This window comes from Pan troglodytes, chromosome 16, assembly GCF_028858775.2.
Source record: "Pan troglodytes isolate AG18354 chromosome 16, NHGRI_mPanTro3-v2.0_pri, whole genome shotgun sequence".
Lineage (NCBI taxonomy): Eukaryota > Metazoa > Chordata > Mammalia > Primates > Hominidae > Pan > Pan troglodytes.
The window spans coordinates 30,415,634-30,437,716 of record NC_072414.2 but is presented as its reverse complement, the minus strand read 5'-3'; the positions used below and the strand labels follow the sequence as shown (position 1 = coordinate 30,437,716).

Genomic DNA, 22,083 nt, shown 5'->3' with positions numbered 1-22,083 from the left:
TCAGTCACTCAAATTCCTCTGTGGAATGCATTCTGGAACATTTAGATGGGGGTGTATTTATCATTTGGGCAATTCATAATACTTCATACAAAGTAATAAAGTCACACTGACAGCCTGATCCTGAAGGCAAGATTAAACTGCCTGCTCACCTCCCCCAATTTTCATCCCCACGTTTCTCTAACCTGTGCTCCTTCCAAGGTATAGATAGTATCACTGCTCAGGACATTTTTCTGGTCACAAATTTTTTTTAGGTTGTCATGCCTCCTCTTATCACAGATACAGGTAATAAGATGTTTTTTATTTAAAATGTTTTCCTTTTTCTGTTTAATGAGGCAAGGTTTCCCTGATCTGCAAAACAAAAGTAAGTTCAAAGAAAACCCTTGTTTCCCTTTTGATGTGTGCTTATGAGTAATAGTGTGGTGATTATGTTATAGACAGAATACATGCTCTTTATATGGTCCAGAGGAAAGATGACTACTTTAGGCAGAAACTCCCAGTAAGATCATGTCTATATTTGCTATTAGGTACCAGGCTGGACAAAAAGAGAAGAAAAAAGGGGAAGGACAATGAGGTAATTAAAAAATGAAATTGAGAACCAGGCAAAAAAGAATGAAAAGGAGGTATCAAAAAAAGTGTTGGATTTTAGGAAGCAGTGGAGTGCCATTCATCATACTCCATGTCGTATTGCACTCAATTTATAAAACATTTTCACACTATGGCCTTTCCCATTAAGGTCCCAAATTTCCTTCCTGCTATTCCAGATACTGCTCAGCAAACTGTTCTACAAAAGAAATTTTTACTGAACAAAGATTATCAGGAAAATCCCACCTTACAGGAAAGAGTAAAATATTAAGAGTCTACCTGATTCAGCTTTTCATTCAATTAAGGTTTATAGGAATGTGTACATAGGAGTGGTTTCAGCTCCAACACGATTCCAGGAAGCAAGTGCTAAACTTTGATAGGAAATAAGTGATTGTAGTGAATAACCCAAGCAGCACTCCTATAAAGGTACAAAGAAATCTTATGGAAAATCTAATGAAACTGATAAACTATTGTTTCTGCCATATTTACCATAAACCTTTAGTGGTAAAAAAGTTGAAAGTAGTTGTAAATCTCCTTCATCAGCAACTAATGCTACCAAAAAAGAAGTGAGGCAGAAATGTAAAGGTTTTAAAGAAGATTTTTAAACAACTCTTGAAATATTTTACTCAAGTAGTTTTTTTCTTAAAAGTTTTTAAAAATTATTTTTCAGAGTTCATAGCTACTGATAAAGGTATTTTCTTAATTATGGAAAGCCTTTTTTCCAGCTATCACAAATGAAATTACATCTTTTCATTAAATATAAACACAGAAAAAATAAATTTACAAATAACCAAAAAATTTTATATTTTCCTACCTTGAACACATTTCTTCAAAGGGTTAACTTGAAAAATACATGTCTAAGATTACAGAATATTCAATAGTTACTTTTAGGGTTTTAACATTATTTTAGATTTTACCACAGAGTTTACCCAAAAAATAACAACAAAAAAACCTGCTAAACATCAAATACCACTTGTCCACTGGGAACAATTCAGCTTTCTATCAGTTGAGTTGGTTAGATCACATTAAGTTGTTATGTATAGGTATTGACCAGAAGCCTACAATGAGATACAGATTTTACACTGAGATTGAAAAAATTTATGGTACCAGCTCTTTTTCTCTTAACTTTCTACACTAAGAGAAAAATACATTACTTGGCCTACATCTTAAAGCATTCAAAATAGGCCCTCTGTAAGTTTTTAACAAATTGTATTTGTACTTAGGTCTTTAAGAAACAACCTGAGATGATGGTAAGTGTCTCATTCCTCATTTGACAAATGAGGACAAATCACTCCTTGAGAACTAAGGTCATTTCAATCCATAGCACCCCTGACCTAGTGCCATGATTCAAATTCACAACTCTTGATAGCTAAGACTTTGACTGCTCCAACTAGCAAATCACATATAGCCATTCCCTAACTTTGTGTTTCCCAAATCTAGCTGTGAATCACAATTACCACAGGATGCCTTAGCCCTACTCTTGATCTACTGAAGCAGGAAATTACTGCCTTAATTCTGTGTGATACAGGTCAGCCTGCCTTTTAATATTTGGATATCTAAAGTGAGAGCATAAATGATGAAGAGACCAGTTTATAGGACTATTTCTCACACCATCATGTAAAGTTGGTATGTGTCTTTGCTCCATTAAAGTATTTCTGACCTCAATCTTAAACTTTGCTTTGTCAAACAAAATCATGCTGATTTCAAATCCAATTAGAAAATAAGTATGTACAGTAAAAAGTAAACTTGGGCTTCAATTAATGAAACTTTAACAGAAACATGGCTAGAGAGGAATCTCCTCCTATAAGAGAAAAAAATGATTCACAACAACTGCCTACTAAATACAACTGGAAGTGCCTTTCCCTATTTTGTAAAATCGAATGAAAAACCCACAAAACACATCCACAGCAATACAGGTGAGGCAAGGGTCTATATTCCTTTCTATTATAGGTGGGGTCTTTTATATGTCTCAAACCTGAACAAAATACAGGTAACAATCTAAATTCTATCATGACAATAAAATACTTTCCATTTTCCAAGTCTGATGGTAATAAATATTTACATTTTAAAAAATAATTTTTGTTCTTTTTTGTTTTTTAAAAAGACACAACATGCTCAAGGGTACATAGAATATGGAAAAAGTCGTCACTTCATTTGAGAGATCAACTGGTAATAAAAAACAATGTTCTTACATATTAACCAATTCAAGAGTGGTATCACCAGGGAGTCTAACATGGTGTTTACTTCAAAGATGATATTCAAGTATGTTATTTAGAACACTATTTCTAATGTATCTATAAAGAAGCAAGCACTGCTATCTAATTTTTATAGTTTTTAGTATCTTCTATATCCACCTCCTCCACCACCACCACCACCACCACCTCCTCCATATGGATCTCCATAGCCTCTTCCACCATAGCCCCCTCTTCCACCATAACCCCCTCTTCCACCATAATCTCCCCTGCCTTGGAAACCTCCTCTACCACCTCCTCCTCCTCCCCCCCACCCTCCTCCCCCTCCCCCACCACCTCCCCAACCTCCTCCTCCACCCCCCCAGCCACCTCTCCCACCCCCACCCCCACCACCTCCTCTACCACCACCTCCACCACCACCACCCCAACCACCCCTTCCACCGCCGCCTTCTTGTCTCTTTTGCCAAGGGGGCATTTCTGGAGGTGGTGGTTCAATTTCATTCGGCCGGCCTCCCCTGTCAGGCACCCTTCCCATCAGCACCTGTGTGAAGAAACATTTTCTTTTAGTTCCTAATATTTCAAAAAAGTTTACATAAAAGTTTCAAGTGATGTTGTTTCTAATAAACAGAAGCCAATATATAAGGACATGAAAGTACCAGACATGGCAGAACAAATTAATATTAAAAATATTAAGTGTGGAAGGATAAGGAGAAATCTGTTAAAGGATACAAAATCACGGCTAGACAGAAGTAATAAATTCTAGTGTTCTATACCATTGTATGATGACTGTAGTTAATATATAGTTTCAAATAGCTACAAGGAGGATATTGAATGTTTCCAACACAAAGAGATGATAAATGTTTGAGAGGGATATGCCAATTACCCCGTCTGATCACTATACATTGTATGTATCAAAACATCACTATGTACCTCATACATATGTACAATTATTGTGTTTCAATTTAAAAAATAATGTTTTTACTTCCTGTTTACCAAGTCTGAAGAAAAAAGAAAAAAATGAATTGTTTTAAAAAATATGAAAAAATATAAAATGTGTGATACATGACAAATTCCTTAGAATGAATATATATATATATATATATTTTTTTTTTTTTTTTTTTTTTTTTTTGACATGGAGTCTTGCTCTGTTGCCCAGGCTGGAGTGCAGTGGCATGATCTCAGCTCACTGCAAGCTCTGCCTCCTGGGTTCACGCCATTCTCCTGCCTCAGCCTCCCGAGTAGTTGGGACTACAGGTTCCCGCCACCACGCCCAGCTAATTTTTTGTATTTTTAGTGGAGACAGGGTTTCAACGTGTTAGCCAGGATGGTCTTGATCTCCTGACCTCGTGATCCGCCTGCCTCGGCCTCCCAGAGTGCTGGGATTACAGGCATGAGCCACCACACCCAGCCTAGAATATATTATTTTTAAACAATCTGAGAGAGTATTTCTGAAACTTAAAGGCTTAATTTTTTTCTCACTTAAATTTGTTTAGCAAATTCTGTAACAAATGTAGTACCCATTTCACTAAGAAGTTCTTTTAGGAAAACATTTTATATATATATAACGACATACCTTACATTCATTAACTTAATATCCATTTATACAATAACAACTCTGGACTTTCCATTGCCATTGATTTGGTAATTGATTATCCAATAAAAGATTATATTCCTAAGCACATTTCATTTCAAAAATGTATGAAGTACATATAACATGGGACCTTAATGAGGTCAGAGATTGATATAAAAACTATAATTCCAGGTATCACTGCAAAGAGAGAGAAGGATTCTCAATGAACTGCTTCTTTTAAGAAACTTAAGCTCACTTACTTTCAGTGATGATACTAGTACCATATTATTAAAAGGAAAACAGAGTTGATATAATTCCTTTACTATGCTTTATAATCCTTTCAAAAATAAACTAGGGAAGAGTTTAAGTATCCAACCTCCTATAAAAAGTAGCAGCTTTATATGCCATGAGCAGAGGAAAGATAGCAATAAGAAGGGTGTCATCTGCTTACCACAGACAAGGGGAAGCCAATAGCTTCCTGCTACTGCCTTTCAGGAAAGAAAGCAAAAAAGTAACTGCCTCAACCAAAATGACCAATTATTATACACTTCCATTGATCCTCCAATCAAAACCAAGTTTAGGATTTATGTCACAAATGAAATATAAAAAGTGCAATATCCTCAAAGTGAGACAAGGTTCTAAGTATGCAACATTCTTTTAAAGATGGCAATGATGTCCTAACTACCAAATCCAAAAAACAGCCTTTCTTGGTTATTATTCTCACTGGTCTCTCTACCAAACATGGTATGTTGGTGGGCATATGGAGATGCCAGAACTGATCATAAGACTACCCTCAAATAATGAGACCATAAATTATAAACTCAGAAGAGATGGCCAATGTTACTTACAGAAATAGAACTCTTGATCCAGCAAGACTAAATTATAACCCAATGCAAGATGTTAGGTAATATATTTAAAGAGAGAACACTTTCAGAAGATAGGATTGAGCCACAGTGGAAGCACAGAGGCAAACACTGGTGATGCCTAACTTAGCAATAGTTAGCAAAATGACTTTAAAAACAACCATCCCTCTGAAAAGGTATTTTATCTCAAGTTACACTGAGTGAGAAGCGATGCTTTAAAATTATCCAAATCCCTTATTTCTGATTTTTTGCTCTTTTGTAATAAAGTTTGCCATGGAGTGCTCTACCTAAATGAAGAGGACATGCCAGTTAAGCTGACATAAACATACTAAATTACTTTATTGTTATTGCTGTTGTAAAGTGAAAAATTCAGACTCCTTGAGCTTGTTTAAACAGACTACTGTCAGAGAAATGGATGTATACTCCAAATCAGGAAACAGAAGCTCAAAGAGGTTCAGTAGCTTGCTCAGGGTCATTTCTGTAAGTAAATGACAGAGCCAGGATGGGAACCCAGATTGGTCTGACTCTAAAGCACAAACTCTTCTTCCCTTTACACCAAGGATATAACGAATCTGTCAGTACTTGAAACAATTCCGAAAGATTCTTACTGACAAAAAATGATTACTTTTTAGAAAGATGGAAGATAATTCTTGCTAAAGCTTTGACAAAAACAATTCATAATTCCTCTAATTCAGAAAATACTTTGATTTATGAATACACAAATTCAAATGAACATACACACATACACAAAAATAACATAACTAAGCCTAGACTGAACCCCCCTGCCACTCTTTTTTCTAAACATTTACCAGGACATGAAAGAAAAATAGACTAAAATCTGTAAAAACATTAAGTAAGATATTATCAATTCATTTTCCACTGTACTGAAAGAAACACCAACCTTATTAATGGCACATGCGGTCTTCTCCCGGCTGGTGCCACTACTTGTCCTAATGATCTTGGATAGATCTTCACGAGCAGCAAGTAGATGTGCCATTGTAATCGTTGTCTTGGGTGACAAAGCATAACGCTTAGGCTGATAAATTCTTGCTATATCATCTGTTTTTACCTAAATGACAAGAGTTAAGGAAAAAAGGAACAAAAGTACATTTTAATGAAAGAGCAAAAACAATCATAATCTTTAGAAATAAAGAAAAGGAGATAATGCATAAGCAAGGAGTTAGAAAAGAGCAAAAACACCCAAATATCTGAGAATTTATGAATAATTTAGAACAAATAAAATAGACCAACAGGTGTTAAAAATATGTAACTACCAGCAACAACTCGCTAAAAAATAACAAAAAAATTTCTATACATATTAACAAAAAATACCTAAAAAATAGTTTTACCAAAACCACATACAGGACATTTAAAAGGGAAACATCAGTAAATCTTGCAAAAACAAAAGGAAAACTTGTATAAATGGTAAGAAATACCAAGTTTCTGTATGGGAACATTAAGTATTATTGTCAGTTTTCCCCCAAATTAACTTATAATCCTATATAAATAGTTTTTGAGAGAATGAAAAAAAAATCTAAAGTTAAATCCAGAAACTCAATATGTAAGAATAACTAAAAGCATTTTGAAATATAATCCTACCAAATACTAATATGCTATAATACAAAATTATCATCATCTTATCAGTTAACATTTAATGAGAACTTATTAAATGTGCCAGGATGCTGTTCACTTAGTAAGGCATTATTTCTTTAATCCTCAAAATATCCTTTTAGAGTGGTTGGTTTTTATTATCCCCTTTTGCAGATGGAAAAAAAAAATGAGGCATAGAAAGCTTAAGTTAGTTTCCCCAAAATATAGAGAGAATCCTAGCTCTGCCCACTTAGCAACAAAGGTCTACCTGACCCCCAAGCACAGGTCTAGTATAGATAACAGTTTGCTATCCTACCTCCATCTAATTAACTAGAACTTGGGAGAAAAAAACATAGATTGATGAAATAGTATATTGAGACTCAGAGCCTCATAAATCTATGAATGCAATAAATGATAAAGGAGACATCACAGATCAACGAGAAAAGGAAAGGATTATCTTTTAAATGGTGCTGGAATGACCTGGTGGCTATCTGTAATAATAACAATAATACAGCACACCATATAACAAAGGGAATTCCAAAGAGAACAAAAAGTTAACTGTTTGAGGTTTAATTTTCAATTTAAAAACAACTACATTATAAAAATTAAAATTTCTGTACTTTAAAAGATATAAAACAACATCTAATGACAACTGGGGAAAATATTTTCAACAAATAATTCAACCAGCAAACTTCCTTTCTATATAAAAACCTCAAACACAAAAAGAAAACAGAATTCTACAGGAAAAAAAAATGACAAGACATATAAATAGAAGTTAAAAAAAGGAAATTCAAATGACTAATAAGCTTATGAAAACAGTTCAACTTTGTCAATAATAAGAACAGACAAAACAAGTTAGTCTTTTTAACATCAAGTTAGCAATAAAGAGGCTAAAGTGAGACAACATTTCATTTACCTTACTGGTAGGAGTTTAAATTCATATAAACTTAAGTGGAAAACAATTTGGCCATGGGAAGCGAGAGCATTAAGAGACAAAACCTTTGACACAGTAAATTTCCTTTAAGGAATCCACCATAAAATTTTACTCTGAAATTTATATATAAAAATTATACACAGAAACATGCCTGGTATTGTTAATATAGAAAAAGATGTATAAAATAAGAGAAGTAAACTATTGAATCACTAAATGATAAAATATAATGCAGCCATAAGAAGGATACTGAAAGAAATTTAGTACTGTTACATGCTATGACATGAATAAACCTTGGAAACATTATGCTAAATCAAAGCCAGATGCAGAAGCCACATATTTTATGATTCCATTTATATGAAATGTCCAGATAGGCAAATCCATGGAAACGTAAAGTATATTGTAGTAATGGTTGCCAGGGCATGGAGGTAGGGAGTATTGGGAATGACTGCTGAGAGGTAGCTATGTCATTTTGGGATGATGGAAGTGTTATGGAATTACATATAGGGTTACACAACACAGTCAACAGACTAAAAACCACTGAATTGTACACTTTAAAATGGTATATTTTGGCCAGGCACAGTGGCTCATTCCTGTAATCTCAGCACTTTGGGAGGCTGAAGTGGGAGGATTACTTGAGGCCAGGAGTTTGAGACCAGCCTGGGCAACATGGCAAAACCCTGTCTCTATAAAAAATAAAACAAAATTTTTAATTAGCCAGGTGTGGTGGCACACGTCTGTAGTCCCAGCTGCCTGAGCGAAGGCCACAGTGGGAGGATCACTTGACCCTCCAGTGAGTTGCAGTGAGCTATGATGATGGCACTGCACTCCAGCCTGGGCAACAACAAGACTACAACTCAAAAATAAAAATAAAATGGTAAATTTTATGTTAATTATATCTCAAAAAAATTAAAAGTTAATTTTAAAAAGGGTACTAAAATAGAGTTTTTAGAGATATTGGAAAATGGTTACAATATATTTAGCGAAAAAGCAAGCTATAAAATTACATTCACAATATTATCTCAATACTAGTAAAACAGTGAAGAAAAGAAACTGCATAACCTTTCTAATAAATGACTATAATCTGTTTGAAGGGCAACTCTGGAGTATCCATCAACAGCCTTAAAATCATTTCCCTTAATCAAATAGTTCACTTTTAGGAATACATCATGGACATGAACAAAAATTTAGCTGTCAAGGATTTTATTACAGGGTCAAAGAGGCAAAATTAGAGAAAACCTCAGTGTCTATCAATACAGTATATATATGCATATAATAAAATACTGTGCAAAGATTTAAACTGCTGTAGAACAAAGTTGATGACAGTCACTCAACAATATCAGACATATTTTTCTATCACGAAAATAGGGAGAAAATGATAAAGATATAATAAATTCAACAAGAAAACGTAGTATACAAATGCATATAATCATATAATCAATTGAAAAAGACCAAATGAAAGGCCAAAACTGATCCATACATAGTCTAAGGAAAATATATTTTTAAAAACCTTCCCAAATAAGAAAAAACAAAAACACAACCTCCTTGTCCTAAAACATGAAGAAAAAAGACCAACATGAGAAGATAAAATATCAAGATATTTCCTAAAGGAATATTTGCTCGAAGCTCCCATTTAAGTCCGGTTCAGGGGTCAAACATGCCCATGAATCTATGTCACTGAATGTTGAAAGAATATATCAAAACTCACTTATTTTGGATTTCTCTGTAATCTTAATGCCAACATTGAAAATATCAAAGTACGTTAAGACAATTTTAATGCAAATACCCTTCGCAATTTGCCTAATATTCCTACGTTCCTTTTTCTCATTAAAATTCTGTTAGGTTAAACTGGAGACCCAACATAGATAAAACCTCTATTTAAGTTTCCAGAGCTCAGTAATGCTGGTGCTTCCCACACATCTGAACTCTATTCCATTTCTTGAGGTAAGCAATCATGTCATCTGCTTCGTTGGTAACTTATAACTCTTAACAGCACTCGAGCTTCTTGCACAAAGCAGTTACTCCAATGAAATACACAGACATCCCTGGAGTTTATCCTGGCGCACATGCAGAAGTGAATCAGGCTTTAACCACCCAAGAAGCTGATTAGATATTACACACACAAATCTTCTATACCTAATCATACGGAGTACTGAGATATTCATCCTGAACCAGGTACATAGTACCTGACATATACAAAGTGCTGAATGTTTATTAAAGAAAATGCATGAATGATGGTCTTCAATCCCTGTTCTAATCACTCTTCACTTTTCTGTATCTGTCAGGTGTTTGGAAAGGGACTCTATGTAAAACACATGAGGGAGGATTTCTAGGTAAATGAATCATACTGAAGACACTAAATTATAAAAGGTACATATATCCTATGACAAGAAGAATGAAAGAGAGACAGATAAAAAGGGAACCAACATTTCAAAACACTCAAAGTCTACTTGTAAAATAGGCCATCCCTCCAACCCCTGGTGACATGCTGCTACTCCTTTCCTGGACAAAGAAAAATACAGTATATAGGAAAAAAAAATGAGGTTTATCTTCCTGAGAAAATGAGCGGCTACAAAGACTACACGTTGGCATTAAGAATTGCCACAGCACATCGGCCAGCTCCAAAACCTGACATTAACGATCCCTAATAACGACCGTAGTTCCCAATAGGCTTTATAGTGCTTTACTCTTTTCTTTTTGTTTTAAGAGACTGTGACTCGCTATGTTGATCACGCTGGTTTTGAACTCCTGGCCTCAAGTAATCCTCCCAGCTCAACCTCCCAAAGTGTTGAGATTATAGGTGTGAGCACAGCACCTGCCCCCCAACCCCAACTGCCTTTATCATTAGAGACAGAGTCTTGCTCTGTCGCCCAAGCTGTAGTGCAGTGGCATGATTATAGCTCACTGCAGCCTCAAACTCCTGGGCTCAAGCAATCCACCCGCCCCAGCCTCCTGAGTAGCTGGGACTATAGGCACACAATACCATGGCCAGCCAGTGCTTTACTCTTAAATATGGACAACCAAAAACTACCATGCAGCTGAAGAAGCCACCAACATGGGAGAGACCAAGAAAAACAAATAAACAAAAAATTATGCTAGAGGAAACAGATAATTGAAAGCAAAAAAAAAAAAAAAAGCAAAGTTTCTATCTTTAATCAAGATGATAGCATACCAAAATATATTTTTAAAAAATCAAGAATCAAAAAGAATTTATGGAAATTTAAAAAATAATTGCAGAAACAAAAATTCAACACCAAGTATAAAATAAAGTTAAAAACATTTCTGAGAAACTGAATTAAAAAAGGAGAGAGAAAATGAGAGGAAAAAATAAAACAACTTAAGCGAGTCTATCTAGAATGTTTAATATCTGACTAAAGCATTTCAGAAAGAGAATACAGAAAAAAGGGAAAAAGTAATAAAGGAAAATATAAAAGCTAAAACAGTCTACATATCGAAAGGTCCATCTAGTAGGGCACAATGAATGAAAAAAACCTCAGACCAACACATATTGTGCAATTTCAGAACTCCAAGGATAAAGAGCCCAAAAGCTTACAGAGAAACATAACAGGTCACACAAAAACACAGAGAATGGAGTCAGTTTTCTTAATGGCAGCACTAAATACTTGAAAACGATGAGGCAATGCCTTCAATATTCTTAGAGAAATACATTTTCAACCTAGAATTTTATATTCAAATGTGAAAGCAGACTAAACATTTTCAAAATGCAAAGAGATTGACAAAAATCACCTCCTATGCACTCCTTGTTTGGAAATTACTTGTGGATTTCCTACAGCAGAACAAGGGGTAAACAAAGAGTGAGCCATGGGATCTAGAAGGTAGTAGAGCAGCCAAGGATAGCCATGCAAACAGCAAAACTGCAGTAAGTGGATGCAAGTTTCTGAGAGAAAAAGTATACAGAAAATGGAGAACTCATTAGAAGACCTAATTTTTCAAAGTATAGTTTTTAAAAAAAAGCATTTTATCATATTGCAGAAATACAATGCAAGAAAAAATAAAATTCATTTAGAAGCCCCTTTGTAGGTTGACTAGCCCTCCAAAGAGGTCCACATCCTATTTCCTGGAACCTGTGAATGTTACCTTACAGATGCAGGTATGATTAAGTTAAACATCTTGAAATGGAGAGGTTATTCTGTATTATCTGTGTGGGCCTAATATAATCACAAGGGTTCTCATAAGGGAGAGACAGGAGTGTCAGAGACAGAAGGCGATGCGACAATGGAAGCAGAGAGAGAGAGAAAGGCTGGAAGATTCTACCGGGCTACTGGCTCTGAAGAGAGGAGATGAAGCCAACAGCTAAACTATGCAGGTGGCATTTAGAAGCTAGGAAATGCAAGGAAACAGATTCTCCCCTAAAGGATCCAGGAAGAATGCAACCCTGCCAATACCTTCACTTTAGGACTGTTAATCTCCAAATTTTAAGAGAATAAATCTGTATTACTTAAGCTACTAAATTTGTGGTAAACTTTCACAGCAGCCATAGGAAACTAATATATCACATGGAAAGAGACGTCATGTGAAAGACAAGAAGGTAACAGAAGCACCACACTTATGAGAAGCTAATGCCTGATGATCTGAGGTGGAACAGTTTCATGCCAAAACCATCGCCCTGCCCCCCAACCCTCCATGGAAAAACTGTTTTCCATGAAACCAGTCCCTGGTGCCAAAAAGGTTGGGAACTGCTGGCATAAGTGACCCCAACTGATCCAGCATGGGGCAGAAGAACTGCCCAGTTAATTCAAAAAATGTAAAAATAATAATACCTGAAATTCCACTTGCAGTCAAGATACAGTAATCGGCACCAGATTAACTCTCCCACCTGAAACAACTAAAAAACTGGATAACCCATGTGATGTGAACCAATGATGGTCAGACACTGGACATCAAGGAACACAGGACAATGATCCCTAAATGAGGAGAAGCCCTATAATTATCTCAGCTTACTGCCTGGAGAGTTTCCAGGCAATGATGCAGGGTAGGGAGAGCGGGGGTGAGGAGTGATCCCAGACTAAGCATGGGTACAGATTAAAGGCATAAAATGGGAGTGATGGGAGACAGCTCTTTAGAAAGCTATCTGAAGAGATTCAAATTTGGAAATGCCCTCACCTCCCAACCCCCTCTTCAACTGAAACACATTCTATATTCATCCAGCCTTAAGATACTTTTAAGGCCTGTTGGCATCAGTACTACCTGCAACTATTCTTATATCCTGCTTTCTTGTTACGCTGCTCACTGTATCTATCTCATTATCTCATATGATGCCCCTTCTTTTATGCATATCCTGGCATAAATCACAATATCTATGAGTTTAAAATAAATGTCAAAAATGTGGGGAGAAATTAAGTTATATGCAACAGGGATTTATACAAGACCAGGATCATCTTGTAAGACCAGTAGTTGGCCTGGGCATGTAGTTGAGATGGTGATGAAGTACAAATGTGGCATGGTTACATAACAGACAAGCAAGCCAGAAGAGCTGTTATAGGCTACCACCTACAGGACACATATGGGAAAACAGCCTTACCTTTGCTCTATCAGACCATCCAAAGGACTGTACAGTCACATCTAATCGTTTCATTAACATTCGTCGGCGGCACTCATATTCACAGGAAAGAGCATCATTGATTCTTTCCAGTTGTTCCTAAAAAATTTGGAAACAAAAATAATAAACTTTAGATTCTTTCATTCTGCAAAGAAAAGAAATCTGAAAATTGTGCTAAGTACTTCCTACTGAGTCAAAAGATGTTGTACTTACTGATCATTTTCTGTTCCCATGAGACTTTATGGTAAATTATTTAAATACTAAAGCATAATTGAAAGAACATTTATGATATCCAGAAGACATTAAACATACAAATTAAACTCCACCCGTTGGTAGAGTATACTTTATCTATAATCAAATTTGTTAATTTAAGTAAAACATTTACCTGCTAAGCAGTCTGGACCAACAAGGAAAGAAAATACCAATAACTCATCTTGCTGGCTTTGAGCCTCTGTTCTTTTCAAATCACAACTGTGCTAGCACATTGAGCACTATCAATATCCTCAGCCAGGTATTTTTAAAAATTAATAATTTAACTAAAGAAATGTTAGGACATATTACTCCAGAATATCAATCAATTTTAATTCTACAAAATAATATATGCATGCTACATATTGCAAAATAGATGTTCATTTATAAAATTAAGTCATATTCACTAATGTAATTACATAAAACTAATAACAAAAAGGGGGATTTACCGCCTGTTCTGAATTTAAATCAATTTTCAGCAGTGGTTTTCCCACATGATTTTTCTGGACCTTTGAGAGAATATCTTTCACCTAAAAGTAAATATAAAAGATTGTGAAAAATGTATATTCCTAATTTAAAACAATCTTATGCTTGTTTAAAGTATCGCTCTGAACACTACAGAATAAAATATTAAAGTGACATAATTAAAATATACCATCATATACCAGAATACCAGTACAATACAGAGTATCTTTTTCAAAAAAGCACATTATATTCATTCAAGCTATAGAGCACATTCTTTCCCAGCGTAAGAACAAACATAAACAGACAGCTAAAGAAGTACCTAGGTTCTACTATGAGAATCTGTGTCTTAGTGAAATAACTTTGGAGTTCCTACTTAAGATAGCACTTTCTTACTTTCTAGTAAATTTTCAAAAGGGATACTAAAACCTTTAACCAGCACATTGATTTTTCTCAAATAAATGCTACGTACACATTCCTGTTGTAAGTATTCTCGTTTCATTGTTCAGCAAGACAACATAAGGGAGCAAGCCATCTCTCTCAATTACAGTCATCACATACATATTTTCATTACTTTTGCAAAGCCCCTAATTTAAATTACTTGAAACATTTTTATTTTGATAAACAAAATATTAGGCATTTACTTTCCCTTTAGCAATATCAGGGTCATTCAATAATTTATCCTCCTAACTAAAGGATTAATTTACCTTCCTGACTGGAGAATCCATCATTAGCTAAATAAAATATTTACAAAACCAAATGAAATACAGTTTTTTTTACAAGGTAACCAAAGGAAACAACCAAGGGCAGTTCAGATTTTAAGGAGCATGAAGCTTATTTAATGTTGGGGGCACTCTTTAAGGAAAGAATTCAAAATTAGCCTGGAAGCTGGGGTTGTAATGTGGAGTAACTGTAAATGGGCACAGTTGAGGTTTCTTCTGAGGGTGATGGAAAAGCTCTAAATTCAAGAGTTTGGTGATGGTTGTTTAACTCTGTAAATATACTAAAATTCACTGAACTATATATATATACTTAAAATGGGCAAACTTTATGGCATGATTACATTTCATAAATGGTGTTTTAAAAAAATTAGCTTAGAAAGAACCTGTGCAAATAAGAGACCCCAAAACTTCAGCTTTAGTAGCTTCACAGCAAATCTACATCTACAATGATACAATTTCTCTACTGATACAATTTGTACATATTTTAAAGAAATTATTAATTTATTTTCTTAAAATGGACCATTTCTGTAGATTCTCCAACTGTTGTAAATATCTCCAATTTTAGGTTTTTTCATACATTATAAAAAGTATGAGTTGTAACTCCTCACTCCAGAGGAATTCTCAATGTATACTTGTAGTTTGTTACGTGTAATCACATTCAGCTCCATTCCTAGGATTCCAACATTACGTAATAGTTTTAATAAATCTGAAAATCACTTGTTATAGAGTAAGTTAAGGGCACAGGCTCTGGAGGTTGACTACCTGGGTTTAAACCTCAGGTCTACCACCATTTAGAAATTTGCTTGTTTAACTTATTAGATCTTTCAGTACCTCAGTTTCCTCACATGGTTGTCTAGGTAATACAACACAGGGGTGATGTATTACCCATAACCACGGGTGATGTGAGAATTGAGTTATTACATGTAAACATTTATAACCACCTCACATGGGTGATGTGAGAATTAAGTGAGTTATTACATGTAAACATTTAGAACAGTGAATGCTATATATTTGCTATTATACCATCACTATGTATCTGTTGTAATTATACCACTATAAATACACATTTGAACAACTTGAAGTTAGAAAATAATACTTTCCTTCCCCAATGGTAACAAAGTGTCTTCTGGACACATCACATGCAGAAGAAAGAAAACATGAAAATTTTTACTTTTGGTTAAAAACTGAATAGAGTAGGAAGACCTTTTAAGTAAATATTTAGCCAAGATGGCCATAGTAACAACTACCTTATAATTAGTATGCCAGTATTTGAACTGAGGCATTACAGACTACTTCAAGTAGGGCAAAGAGGTAATTGAGAATGTTGTTAATACTAAATAAAAACCATAAAACGGAATAGCCTCTTTGAATTATAATGAGCTCAGAAATCTGTCTCAATCTGAAATAGTTCCAGAAAATTTAGCCAACCCCAGATCAGTCTTCATCCAGAGGAAAACAGAAAAAAATTCTGAAGAGTAACTTGTTAACTCTATAAGAATGTTTTTGAGCTGATTTTCACAGACTTACTCTCTGGTTTGCAAGTTCTACCAAAAAAAATTTTTTTAATATTCTGTTTTTATCTTAATGATACTATAATTCTCTTACATTAAGACAAACCTTATTTTTCAGTTCATAAATTATCAACGCAAAAGAGATCTGTACTGAACAAGGATTTAATTTAAGGCACTGTGTCTAAAAATGGAGTTATGTACTTATTCTTGAAGATTAGGCAAGAATTTTATTTTCCTTTAAAATGAATCCTGTATTCTTCCCCTAAAGGACTGCATATTTAACAAATGAAACCCAGGAACTAGGCCAGAATTTGGTCTGTGAGAGTAGCATCCTCTCTAATATATGGCTTGACAGGGAACAAGAGTTGTTTAGTAACTGAAAAAAAAAAAAAATTCCAAAGTACATAAGGTACATAGTTTGTAGTTGTTTTTAACTAACCCCATCAGGGTACTAATTAATACATTCTTCCATTCATTATATAATGCACTTACTCTTACTAAACATTCATCCACCAAAAACTGCATGCTCACTGCCAAAGAAACCACTCTGCAATTCTATTAACATCCATTTTTTAAAAAGTTTAGTTTCCTTTCACTTTGTAGGATAACTCTACTTCTACTTCTTTCTTTCTTTCTTTCTTTCTTTCTTTCTTTCTTATACTACATTAAAACCCTGGTTAAGAAAGTGATCCTTAAATTTGCTAAGTGATTTCTATCATGGTAAACTCTGGCAAAGCTGAAGGCCAGTAACTCATTAAGATTTGATTCCTGAATATTAGCTACTGACAGATTAGGTCACATGCCTGTTAAGTCTGAATCCAAAACTGGGTTTATATGAAGATAAACTCTTGAAATAAAATGTATACCTCATAATTATAGGGAATAGTTTCATTTTTAATATAGCACTTACATGTTACCATTCAGTTGAATTTTGGGGAAAATAAAACAAAGATAATACCTTTGATTCCACTTGGTTTAGCATATGCGGAATGTCAGAAGTTGTTGACTTGGGTATACCAAGTGTATCAAACATAGCTTGAACTTCCTGATAAACTTCACTATTTTTATCTAATTGAGAATTTTTATGTTTCTTGTTCTGTAATATCTGTGAAGCTTGAAGTTCTGTACTTAAAAATACTACAATAAAGAGAAAATAAATAATGTTAATACATGTATAAGAATCTCTTAAAATATTTCACTGAATTTATTCACTTAAAACAAGTATCAATTAATACCAATAATGCCAACTTACAAAGACCCAAAGAACAACAGTTGTAGAACACTGTACACTTATAAACGAAGTGATTCCCTAGTCCATAGCAAGTGTTACATTTTTTTAAATGAAATGAGAAAAAACAACTAAAGCTATATAAAATAGACACCCTATTAAATGCATTTACACTGTAAATGCCACTTTAAATGGTTGATTCTTTTCACACCGGAGGCGCCCTAGCAGCTCCTACTGGAGTTAAGCAGGCAAAGATACAGGCCCCCAGAAAACAGCAGTGTAACTTTCATCTACTTTACCTAGAGAGGTTTAACCTAAGACTTAGTTTGAAACAGATGAATGGGTACAAAAAAAAAAGGGCACTACAAGCAAAAAACTAAAATGAATTTATTTAATACTACCAGGAAAAAGAGAAATGGTTATTTTATTCTCTTCGATTTCACACTAGCTGGTTTCAGTTCAATTTTAATTAACATATTAAATGATCTAGATTGCTATTTCAATAAGTACATGTCTACCAAGGACCTGTTCTGAGCCAGGAACGGTGTGAACAATGGGGATGCCAAGTCAAGGAAGATATGATGCCTACCCTCAAAGAGTATAAAATCCAGTAGTTGAGACCCACCACCAAATCAACAATTTAAGAACAGATAAGAATGTGTAAGACTCTGATAAATTATTCTCTGTCTTCTATGTACAGAGCACACAGGTCAGGGGAGAACATATAGCTCTAACTGATATATAAGCACATAGAGCAATTTGAGTCAGGATAAATCACCCCAAACTGTTTACAAGTCCCTTTACTTTCACTGTTTCATCTAATCCTTTCAATAGCCATATTTAAGAAAATTACTCAAAAATCTTAAATGATTACAGTCTTGTTTTAAACAGACTCTTCACTACGGTAGGTAAGACTTTGTTTTTGGCTGGGCGTGGTGGCTCACATCTATAATCCCAGCACTTTGGGAAGCTGAAGCAGGCAGATTACCCGAGGTCAGAAGCTTAAGACCAGCTTGGCCAACATGGTGAAACCCCGACTCTACTAAAAGTACAAAAATTCGCCAGGCGTGGCAGCACGCGCCTGTAGTCCCAGCTACTAGAGAGGCTGAGGCAGGAGAATTGCTTGAACCCAGAGGCGAAGGTTGCACTGAATCGAGATCGTGCCATTGCACTCCAGCCTGGGTGACAGATCAAGATTCCATCTCAAAAAATACATAAATAAATACTTTGTTTTTATTTGTTTAGTTAAAATTAGACACAAACGCCGCAATTTAATATAGCAGTTTTAACTTCAGCTGAGCAAAAATACATCTGAAAAACAATTTAAAAGTACAGGTGCCAGGGTCCCATCCTCTGAGATTCTGAACAGTAGATCTAGAAGTAGGAGTTGGGCATCTGTGTGTGGTTTGTTTTAGACCCAGTGTGATTGCCAAGGTCAGGCAAGATTGAGGGTCACTGGTTTAAAGACTTTTCCATGCAGTCTACACATGACAGTTTAAAGAGTCAAGTACCAAAATATTAAGATCAATTATTAAACTTTAAGACCAATATTAAACTTTCCTTATGAGGACTATACTAAGGTCCTTCTGACTTAAAAACTTCATTAAGACCAGCTATGGTGGCTCAGGCCTGTAATCCCAGTATTTTGGGAGGCTAAGGTAGGAGGACAGCTTGGGCCCAGGAGTTTAAGACCTACCTGGGCAACACAGACCCATCTTTACAAAATATTTTTTAAAAATTAGCTAGGCATGGTGGTGTACGCCTGTAGTCCCAGTTATGCAGGCTGAGATGAGAGGAACGCTTGAGCTCCAGAGTTTGAGGGGCTACAATCGCACCATCACACTCCAGCCTGGGCAACACAGTGAGACCCCATCTCATAATAAAAACTTGATTAAACTTGATTAAAACAGATTGCCAGTTTTTCAAAAATTTATATTTTAGACAGAACCTTGGCTGAAGTCTACCTTTGCTCTATGGAAACATGCTTTCTCCATGTAATAGTACAAATAAGGGTTTAGCATTTACGATGCTAATCCATGCAGATAGTAAGCAGTAGAGGGAAAATTAAGCCTTCTTCCTTTTGCAGATCCTTAGATTCCCCCTTCCCAGAGGCAATCACCATTAATTTCTTGGGTATCCTTTTAGGCATGTGTGTGTGTATGTATTCAAGATACCTAGTAGCCATCTGTGTGCGTTTGTTCCTTTTATACAAACAAGAACATGCTATACATGTCCTGTATATTTATTTTGTATTTACCAACATATCTTAGAGATCATTCCACATCAGCACATTTGATTTATCTGCATTCTTCCTATTACCTATCTAGTGACATCACTGCATTAATGTACCACTTCTATTTATCTATATTTATGGACACTCAGGTTTCTGGTCTTTTTATTACTACAATGTCATAATGAACATGGTTTTCATTTATCTTTGTACACTTGGGGAAATAGATATATATTCATAGACAAACAATTGCCAAGTCAAAAGAATTGCCAAGTCCAAAAGCCAAGTGAATTTTAATGTGACATTGAAAATGTGTCCTCCTAAGAGGCTGTACAAGTTATTCTCCCACCACAGTCTAATGTCTGTAGTATACGAAAAGGCTTACTCCCCCAAACTTCTATTATGATTTTTTGAGTGAAAGATGGTATCCTGTCATAAGTGATATTGTGCATCGTGTCATGCTTAGAAGCAGTTAAAAAAAAATTTTCTGTAGAATGCGTGTTCATGTCTTATGTATTTTACACATTTTCCCAGTGGATTTTTATCTTTTTCCTGTTGATTTATAAAAGCTCTTTACATAGTACAGGATTTGGCCCTTTTAATTTTATACATGTTGCAAACACTTTCAAAAAGAACATGAAGAAGCTTATTATATCAATATGATTAAAACAGTCAAACTGAAGAAAGACTAGATGCTGGTAAGACTGTGAATTGGTATAACCTTTCTGGAGCAAAATATGGCAATATACATCTAGACCGGAGACTATTTTAAATGTTCATAATCTTTGTCTAAGTAAGCAAAAATATAAACAAGGAAATCATTTTAAAATAGAAAAAAATCCAAATACCTCCAAATTTGAAATCTATTACACATAATGTTATGTCAATAGCAGAGCCAATTTAGTTTTTCAAAAAACAAGTGATAGGGAAATAAAGAGAAAAACGACACATCAAATGAAGAGGAGGAGGAGAAGGATCTGAAACAGGATCTTAATCTTATTTAAGAGTGAGTGCGAGTGTGAGAGTGTGTGTGTACGTACACTGAAAACAGAGACACAATATTCTCTCTAGGGAGTGAGATTATAAATGCTTTTCTTCTTTATGTTTTATGTATTTTCTAAGATTTCTATGATAAGCATGTAATTTTTGCACATATAAAATTTACCATTTTAATCATTTTTAAGTATACAGTTCTATGACGTCACCATCCATCTTCAGAACTTCTTCGTCTTCCTCACTGAAACTCTGTACCCATTAAACACTAACTCCTCATCACCGCCCTCCTGAGCATGTTATTTTTATAATCAGAAAAAAACTATATATTTCTGTTAAATTTCTTTTTTATTCCTACTTGTACCAGAAACCTGTATCACTACAATTGCTAAGCTTCTTAGCAGCTAAGGAGAAAGGGAACCATGATGGATTACATAATTCTCATTGACTGATATTAAGGATATGCAAGTTCCTCTAGTCGGTGTTTCCTAGGTTCCTTTCTGTCCCAATATACCTAAGAGTTACTGTGATCTCCCAGTAACAGTGGTTCATTAAATCAGTGACTCGAACCAAATGGGAGGAAGATGGAGAATGGTGTATTGGGATGGAGAGAGAGGGCATATAATTTTTATCCCCACTCAACACACACAAGGTAATTTCAATGCCAATACTTTTGTCACCACTAAACACACACACACACACACACACACACACACACACACAAATTTCACCTCTAATGAAACAAACTTTATTAAAACACTAGCGCCTAGGAGGAATATGTCACATGTAATCTTTTTATAAATGGCATAATCTGAAATAGAAATCTTCAATAATAGAAGGTATTAGAAAAATTCTTTCAAATAGTCATTGTTTGTAGAACTTTAAAAACATTATAAAATTAACCTAAAGTAAAAAAATGATGAAAGGAACCCAACACAAACATGGACCTACTATTTATGGTAATTGTTTGAATACAGTATGACCTATATTCCAAATCCCTCCCTGATGAAACTGGCCACATTTAAAGTGTCCTAAAGGCTCAAATTTTATATTTAAAAAAAAAAAAAAACAAGCAACCCTCATATATCCCGAGTATCCAGAGCAGTTCTTGGTGTTAGAGCAAGTGATCAACAAATTATCATCCAGTGCCTAGTTTCAGAGAGTTTTAAGATTAAATAGGACTTTGGAGATCATCAATGTTAGCCATATAGTCACGAACAATAACAGATAGAATGAGATAAAGAAAAAATTACTAAAGTACTATATAAATCACAAACACAGGACATTCTATATTGGCCAAACAAATCACAAGTGTTAGAAGGTATACTGGTAAAATTTATACTATATTATATAAACATTTCTGAGATAGCTTTGTATTTTAAGTAAAATAGTAAAACCTT

General features: G+C 34.8%; 1 protein-coding gene across 1 annotated transcript in view; it reads right to left on the bottom strand.

The window, feature by feature from the left end:
• Positions 1 to 1,361: 1,361 nt before the first annotated feature.
• FAM98B (family with sequence similarity 98 member B) overlaps positions 1,362 to 22,083 on the bottom strand; it is a 32,137-nt gene continuing 11,415 nt past the window's right edge. Inside the window, exons 4-8 of the mRNA XM_001138413.7 lie at positions 17,191 to 17,369; positions 13,987 to 14,067; positions 13,271 to 13,387; positions 6,109 to 6,276; positions 1,362 to 3,315 (exon numbers count right to left, since the gene is read on the bottom strand). Coding sequence (XP_001138413.5) covers positions 2,917 to 3,315; positions 6,109 to 6,276; positions 13,271 to 13,387; positions 13,987 to 14,067; positions 17,191 to 17,369 — 944 coding nt within the window. The 3' untranslated portion in view covers positions 1,362 to 2,916. The remainder of the gene's footprint in view (positions 3,316 to 6,108; positions 6,277 to 13,270; positions 13,388 to 13,986; positions 14,068 to 17,190; positions 17,370 to 22,083) is intronic.